Source organism: Triticum dicoccoides, chromosome 3B (genome assembly GCF_002162155.2).
Source record: "Triticum dicoccoides isolate Atlit2015 ecotype Zavitan chromosome 3B, WEW_v2.0, whole genome shotgun sequence".
NCBI lineage: Eukaryota > Viridiplantae > Streptophyta > Magnoliopsida > Poales > Poaceae > Triticum > Triticum dicoccoides.
Window position 1 is genome coordinate 549,259,439 of NC_041385.1, and position 8,128 is coordinate 549,267,566.

The 8,128-nt window shown below is 40.5% G+C and overlaps 1 protein-coding gene across 11 annotated transcripts; it reads left to right on the forward strand.

The window, feature by feature from the left end:
* Positions 1 to 244: 244 nt before the first annotated feature.
* On the forward strand, positions 245 to 3,969 carry LOC119277017 (protein NUCLEAR FUSION DEFECTIVE 6, mitochondrial-like). 11 transcript variants are annotated; one of them, XR_005136891.1, is made up of 5 exons: positions 247 to 496; positions 591 to 718; positions 1,201 to 1,237; positions 1,631 to 1,703; positions 3,551 to 3,969. XR_005136891.1 is itself a non-coding variant. In XM_037558215.1 (5 exons), the coding sequence occupies exons 1-3, from the start codon at positions 348 to 350 to the stop codon at positions 1,218 to 1,220; spliced, it is 297 nt and encodes a 98-aa protein (XP_037414112.1). In that variant the 5' UTR covers positions 247 to 347; the 3' UTR covers positions 1,221 to 1,237; positions 3,551 to 3,554; positions 3,737 to 3,969. The 11 variants fall into 11 exon arrangements, 6 of the variants coding, with proteins under 6 accessions (XP_037414109.1, XP_037414113.1, XP_037414112.1 ...); XR_005136897.1 differs by lacking the exon at positions 1,201 to 1,237 and having other exon boundaries at positions 3,551 to 3,554; positions 3,737 to 3,969; XR_005136894.1 differs by having other exon boundaries at positions 3,737 to 3,781.
* The last annotated feature ends 4,159 nt before the right edge of the window (positions 3,970 to 8,128 follow it).

Below are 8,128 nucleotides of genomic sequence, written 5' to 3' on the forward strand. Positions count from 1 at the left end.
CACTGCAATTAGACCAGAATAGCGAAACGGCTACTTCGGTTATCAAACTTCAAAAAAAGAGAGAGGGAGAGCCATAACTAGGCTTTTTTTTGTTAGAGATAAGTATGGGCTAAGCAGCTTTTTATTTTAGCAAATGGGTTAAGCAGCTGTGATGCCCATAACTCACTTGGGCCAAACTGAGAAGGCGGGGGTGCCAGGCGCTTGGTTGTAAACGGGCCGATCAGTAAGGCGAAGCTGCGGCGTTCCATTCCAACACGCCGCCGCGTACAGCCCAGCTAAGCAGTGTAGGGTTTAGCCCCCGTCTCCCCTCCCCCCCTGCCGTGCCCCATCGCACACACCCCGCCGCAATGGCCGCCGTCGCCGCCGCAAGATCCTTCCTCCGATCCGGATCTGCTGCCTCCTCTCTCCGCGGGGCTGCCGCCAGAGCCGCCCCCCGCGCTGGCTCAGCTCCGCTCCCGAGGCGACTCCCGGCCTCTGCTCCCCGCGTGCTCCTAAGGTACGAGCGCTCTTGGTTAGTGGTTCTCTAGGAGCATTCGTTTTGCCACTTGATCTGGATGAAAATTTTGGTTTCCATGTTTCGCCATCTGTAGGTCACCGGTGGAGATGACCAGCTTCTGCGTGGAGTCGCTGATGCCCATGCACAGTGCCACGGCGTCGGCGCTCATGACGTCGCTCCTTGCCACCCCGGCTCGCACTGGGTTTGGTTGGCTTACAGAAGGTGATTTTCACATTTCTATGTTTTTTTTCGCAATCTAAGATGGCTTATGTCACGATGCATGTTTGTCTATTGCTATCTACTGTTGAGCAGACTAGTTTTAGTTGTTACGGACTGCAGAGTAGAGTAGTTTTGGGCTGATCACAAGCGCGTAAGTCTCTGCGCTAGATCAATTTTGTCTTCATAATCAGTCTGATGGTAATATGAATTTGATGTGTGTTAGTTGTAATTGTGCTTTTAAACCTGTCCTAAAACAGGCTAATGTTGCATTCTCATGCTGTCATTACATTTTGACACCATATTTTTAGAGTGTTGCAACTCTCAAGTGCCCATTTCATAACCATACTGTAATTTTATCTAGGGGGAGAGTCCACAAACTTATGTGATGGGAGTCATTTTTCTGTAGATAAATTTTTTTCAAAATCTGATGATTAAATTTGTCGTGTTGAAACCAATCTTATACTTCCACATGGTCCTTGTTGTAGGTCAGGACGAAACTAGATGAACATCAAGCCCCAAAAGGTGAATAAACTAATAGCTGTTGATGATTAAGTACCTTCATTAATTTATAGTTCAGAGGAATTCGTGGAAAGAGGAGACCACTGCACTTATTTGAAGGGGTCGGTTATTGAATAGATTGTTTGTAAATGAAAATCATAGAAGCCCTGCAAAGTGTGTTGCCATCACAAAAAAATGGTGCACGGCAATAAAAACTTCAAAATACCTTTTGGCTATTATTATAGTTGTCGACCTTTTGGCTATACCAGAGATCATTTGCTTTGCAAAAGTTTCCCTTTGATTAGGTGAAGCTGTATGTATATTTAGTCTTTAAGCAAATATTGTTTTGAATATTCACATAGTCATGAGTGACACATTTGAGGCAAAGGGGTCACTGATTCTTTTGTATTGACCCAGCTGGCAATGATGACGTGTGACCGTTTCTAGGTGGAATGTAGCAGATTATAATCTCCTCACCTCAAATATTCAGGTCTGATCATATTTTAAGGAGTATCCATAATAGTATATGTTTGTAGTGTGTTTCATAAATTCTCCTACCGTTTGACTTGCACAAGAATGCAAGGTGAAGATGCTTAAAAAAATCAGATCTGAAAAACCATGTCATTTTTTTCACGTGGTAGATAAAAACTGTACTCAGCCATGGACATAGCAACATAGAAATTTGGACTTGGGTCCACTCCTCACTTCCCCATTCATCTGAAAGCTATTGCATCTTGATCAAGTTTCTTTTGAATTTAGTCATTAGTATCATTCGATGAGTTTGGTTTCATGCCTGGGAGGTCGACCATGGAAGCCATTTTCTTGGTACGACAACTTATGGAGAGATATAGGGAGCAAAAGAAGGACTTGCATATGGCGTTCATTGACTTGGAGAAGGCCTATGATAAGATACCGCGGAATGTCATGTGGTGGGCCTTGGAGAAACACAAAGTTCCAGCAAAGTACATTACCCTCATCAAGGACATGTACGATAATGTTGTGACAAGTGTTCGAACAAGTGATGTCGACACCGATGACTTCCCGATTAAGATAGGACTGCATCAGGGGTCAGCTTTGAGCCCTTATCTTTTTGCATTGGTGATGGATGAGGTCACAAGGGATATACAAGGAGATATCCCATGGTGTATGCTCTTTGCGGATGATGTGGTGCTAGTTGACGATAGTCGGACGGGGGTAAATGGGAAGTTAGAGTTATGGAGACAAACCTTGGAATTGAAAGGGTTTAGGCTTAGTAGAACTAAAACCGAGTACATGATGTGCGGTTTCAGTACTACTAGGTGTGAGGAGGAGGAGGTTAGCCTTGATGGCCAGGTGGTACCTCGGAAGGACACCTTTCGGTATTTGGGGTCAATGTTGCAGGAGGATGGGGGTATTGATGAAGATGTGAACCATCGAATCAAAGCCGGATGGATGAAGTGGCGCCAAGCTTCTGGCATTCTATGTGACAAGAGAGTGCCACAAAAGCTAAAAGGCAAGTTCTACAGGACGGCGGTTCGACCCGCAATGTTGTATGGCGCGGAGTGTTGGCCGACTAAAAGGCGACATGTTCAACAATTAGGTGTAGCGGAGATGCGTATGTTGAGATGGATGTGTGGCCACACGAGGAAGGATCGAGTCCGGAATGATGATATACGAGATAGAGTTGGGGTAGCACCAATTGAGGAGAAGCTTGTCCAACATCGTCTGAGATGGTTTGGGCATATTCAGCGAAGGCCTCCAGAAGCTCCAGTGCGTAGCGGACGGCTAAAGCGTGCGGAGAATGTCAAGAGAGGGCGGGGTCGACCGAATTTGACATGGGAGGAGTCCGTTAAGAGAGACCTGAAAGATTGGAGTATCGACAAAGAGCTAGCTATGGACAGGGGTGCGTGGAAGCTTGCTATCCATGTGCCAGAGCCATGAGTTGGTTGCGAGATCTTATGGGTTTCACCTCTAGCCTACCCCAACTTGTTTGGGACTAAAGGCTTTGTTGTTGTTGTTGTTGTATCATTCGATGAGTTTATAGAAGTTACTTTACCGAATATAAGAAGAACATTAATCTGTTTGGATTTTGCCTCCATTATTTGAAGAAATGCTAGCAATTATACTTCGACCTCTTGCAACACAATGCAAATCTACATACTTAACATATGCTGGATACATATTACTCCCTCTGTAAAGAAATATAAGAGTGTTTAGATCATTACTTTAGTGATCGAAACGCTCTTATATTTGTTTACGGAGGGAGTACTTTTATGATTATTGTCCGCAAAAAAACATGTGTGCCTTTCCTTGTAGCCAAAAGAATGTTTGTTTGACCCATTTTTTTTATCTCTGTAGACTTGTGAGTAGTGACAATGGAGGTTCTCTGGGATGAAGAACACATGCTTTTTGTTTTTACGATATGTATCTGCTTTATTTTGCAAAGTGGAACTCATGGACACGGCGCAAAGTAGTTATTACGGTTGTTACATTTATAATGTCAGTTGAAGAGTTGGAGCTTAGATTATTCGTTTCTATTTGTAGATGGATGATTTCTTCTTGTCGGAGCCTGCTGTGATGGTACCTGGTACGGACCTGCCAAATTGAATTTGAAAGTACTCTTTGGTCGCCTTCTAAGTCTGTACTATCCTGGGATTTTCGTTTGTATAAGTATCTACGGGATTGTTATACCTGATTATGCCAAGATTTAACCGACTTGGTCTGATTATGCCTTTCGTGGAAAATAATAATAATGCTTAGTTGGAAGTTTCTGCTTTGTTTTGCTTCTGTTCTTATGTTATCAAGTCGTTGGAGAAAATGTACTCCAATCCTATCTCTAGCTCTCCGTACCTGCTTTTAATTTTAATGTATTTAGCAATTTATGCAACCTGGCCTTAACTGGACCATTTTCAGTCTATAGTTCCAGTCGATCTAACGATCACTCGTAAATAGACATGATAAAGAGCAACTTGCCATTGTTCGAGCTAGCTCATGAGTTGGCTAGATTAGCTAGCTTTTCCTCTCGTGGTACTTTTGATGAGGCCCTTAGTGCCAGGGTGGGTTTTGGCCCAACGGGATGTTTTAGCGGCTGGGTTTCGGCCCAAGTTATCTTGGCACATGGAAAAGTCTTTTCTTTGCTTATATGAGTTTTAAGCTGCTGGGCCGAATGAGTGATGGGTAGCCGTGGGCTATGGGGCTAAAATTAAAGTTCTGTGCGTTTTCTGTTTATTCAGTGTATTTTAGTATTATGATTATTCCCAAAATGTTTTGCACTGTTATAAATATAAATTTGCCAGAAAAATGATGTTGTAAATTACATTTAGTTTTCTGAATGAAATGGAACCAACGAGAAATTTTATTTAGAGAACTCTTATGACATTAATGTTTGTGTCATTTTATGGCATATTAATGTGATCATTTTGTAATACAGACCAACGTTGTTTTACAATTTTGAATCACACCATTCATTCCTTATTATTTTCTGCCCAATGGTGATATAACCTTATTATTTTCTGCCCAATGGTGATATAATTTGGACTTAATTTTTGCATGGAATTAATTTTTGTGCAATTTAATTTAATTATGATGTTCTTTTCCTTTACTTATGATATTTTGAATTCATGACAACTTCCAGTCCTCGTGGTCTCGAGATCGAGCCACTTACTAGAAACAACCTGCAAACATGGAAGGACTCGTTGCTATTGCATCTCGGCTGGCATAAGGCTGACCTTGCGCTGAGGGAAAGTAAACTAGTGGAACCTAAAAAGGATGTCACTGGGTATGCTGAGCTTAAGAAAGCCTATCATGCTAAAGTTGAGAAGTGGGAGAGGTCAAACAGAATGGCGCTCTCAATTATGAACTTCTCCATCTCGACTGAGATTAAAGGGGCTATTCCCGCTAATGAAAGTGCCGCGGAATATTTGAAATCGGTGGAAGAACAATTTAAGGGCTCGGAGTAAGTGTATGTAGATGAGCTTTTGCATAAGTTGCTTGCAAAATATGATGGGCACGGAAGTGTGAGAGAGCATATTTTAAGTATGAGCGATGTCGTGGCAAAGCTTAAAATCATGAAGTGTGACTTGAGCGAAGAGCTGTTTGAGCTCCTAGTTTTTAGGTCACTACCCTCACAGTTCAATCCAAGATAAACTATAATTCTCTTGAAATCAAATGGAAAGTACGTGAATGCATTGCACATTGCGTTTAGGAGGAAGAGAATATGAAGAGTGAGCAGAAAGAAGATCAAGCTTTCTGTGTTAACTCTATAAAGAGGAAGCATGAGAATAGTGTTCATAACAATAATATGCCCAACAAAAAGCAGTTTTCCAAAAAGAATCCTCCAAAGCCTAAGCAATGCAATGAGGCAAGCTGTTCATGTCCCGCTTCTTCAACGGCTGCTCTAGTAGATCTTAAAAATGTCGGTGGAGAAAGACTTTGCAATTTTTGCAAACATGCAAATCATTCATACTCAAGAAGTATCAATCCTTCTCCGAAATTGTGGCATCGTTGCTTGGGCCACATTTCGAGGGGAGAATGGAACGATTGGTTAAAGTAGAGATACTTCCTTGACATGATTTGGTTGTTTGCAAAAATTGCAAAGTCTTTCTCCAGCGGTATTTGTAAGATTTACTGGAGCAGCTACTGAAGGAGCGGAACGTGAACAACTTTCCTTATTTCATTGCTTAGGCTTTGAAGGATTCTTTTTGGAAAACTGCTTTATGTTAGGCACATTATTGCTATGAGCATTGTTCTCATGCTTTCTCTTTGTAGAGTTAACATGAAAAGCTTTATCTTTCTGCTCACTCTTCATTCTCTCTTCCTCATGAACGCAATGTGCAATGGGTTCAAGTATTTTTCATTTGATTTCAAGAGAATTATAGTTTATCTTGAATGGATTGAATTGTGAGGGTAGTGACCTAAAAATTAGGAGCACAAGAAGCTCTTCGTTCAAGTCACACTTCATGGTTTTAAGCTTTGCCGCGGCATTGTCCATACTTGAAATATGCTCCCCCACATTTTCGTGCCCATCGTATTTTGCAAGCAGCTTGTGCGAAAGCTCATCTGCATACACTTACTTTGAGCCCTTAAATTGTTCTTCCACCAATTTCAAATATTCGGCGACACTTTCATTAGCGGAAATAGCCCCTTTAATCCCAGTCGAGATGGAGAAGTTCACAATTAGGAGCGCCATTCTGTTTGACCTCTCCCACTTCTCAACTTTAGCATCATAGGCTTTCTTAAGCTCAGCATACGCAGTGGCATGCTTTTTAGGTTCCACTGGTTTACCTTCCCTCAGCGCGAGGTCAACCTCATGCCAGCCGAGGTGCAATAGCAACGAGTCCTAACATGTTTGGAAGTTGTTTCCAGTAAGGATGAAGACTGGAAGCTGTCATGAATTCAAAATATCATAAGTAAAGGAAAAGAACATCATAATTAAATTAAATTACATAAAAATTAACTTACGTTGGTTTGATCAATTTTCATGCAAAAATTAACTCCAAATTATATCACTGTTGGGTAGAAAATAATAAGGAATGAACGGGGTGATTCAAAATTGTAAAACAACATTGATTTGTATTACAAAATGATCACATTAATATGCCATAAAACGACACAAACATTAATTTCATAAGAGTTTTCTAAATAAAATTTCTTGTCGGTTCCATTTCATTCAGAAAACTAAATGTAATTTACAACATCATTTTTCTGGCAATTTTATTTATAACAATGCAAAACATTTTGGGAAGAATCATAATACTAAAATTCACTGAATAAATAGAAAATGCACAGAACTTTAATTTTAGCCCCATAGCCCACGGCTACCCATCACCATTCGGCCCAGCAGCGAAAAAACTCATATAAGCAAAGAAAAAACTTTTCCATGGGCCAAGAGAACTTGGGCCAAAGCCCAGCCGCTAAAACAGCCCGTTAGGGTTTCAAATTTTCGGTTTCTACGGTTAGGGTTCATCTGAATTGGGAAAAAATTGGGGCTTTCTTTTTATTTCATCATGTTCTAATTGCTAACGGGAAGTAAAACCCGTGCTAATTTACATCTTGAAGCAGAAATTTAAACTAACAAAACTTGTTAATAATCATAAAAATCTAGCACCGATCCAGTAGCAGATTACCATTATTTGATTTAATCCCATAGGATCTACTTAACAGGATATGCCTTGTCATTAGATCACCTAATTGCATAATGAGTAGAGAGGTAGATTAGGATCTTACAACCAATGGAAGCAGCCATTGGTGTAGTCTAAGTCCCGTGTCTGCTCGATGCAGGCTTGATGCAAGCTTGATGTAGGCTCGGGGTATAATCCAGATAGAACAGAATATGGTTTCCCGCAAAAGAAAAAACAGAATATGGTAGTTTTGTATATGAAGCGGCATGGGTTCGTGCACCGCTCTGCACCCCTAGTGCAACGAAATTGCAAATGGTGCATGGGCACCATGGTGCCCTTTTCCAAAAATATATTCTAAAAGGTAAAAAAATGAATTTTTTTGTACACAAAACGTGCATACTATGTATGTGCAAATTTTGTCAACATTTTACTTTCACACATGGCGTACAAAGAAAAGACAAATATTATTTTTCAACATTTTGTTTTGGTCGGAATTTTGTTTTTTTACAGCTTACAAATTATTTATTTTCAAAACAAAATTTCATGAATCCGTAGTGAATACATACAAGTTTCCATGGATATTTTTCTGATTTTAGAAACTTCTAAATATGTTTTTATTTTTTCAAAAAAGAGCCACCATAACTTCGCACTTGTTATTACAAGCGATGCATATGAAACTATGGGACGGAGGGTGTAACGTACCACTTCTAAAACCCTAGCCTAGTTGCTGTTACCGTTTAGGCTAGGATTTTTTTTGTGTGGAATAAAATAAATGTTTGAACAAATTATTTTTATCTTTAGCATTTTCATATCTGGG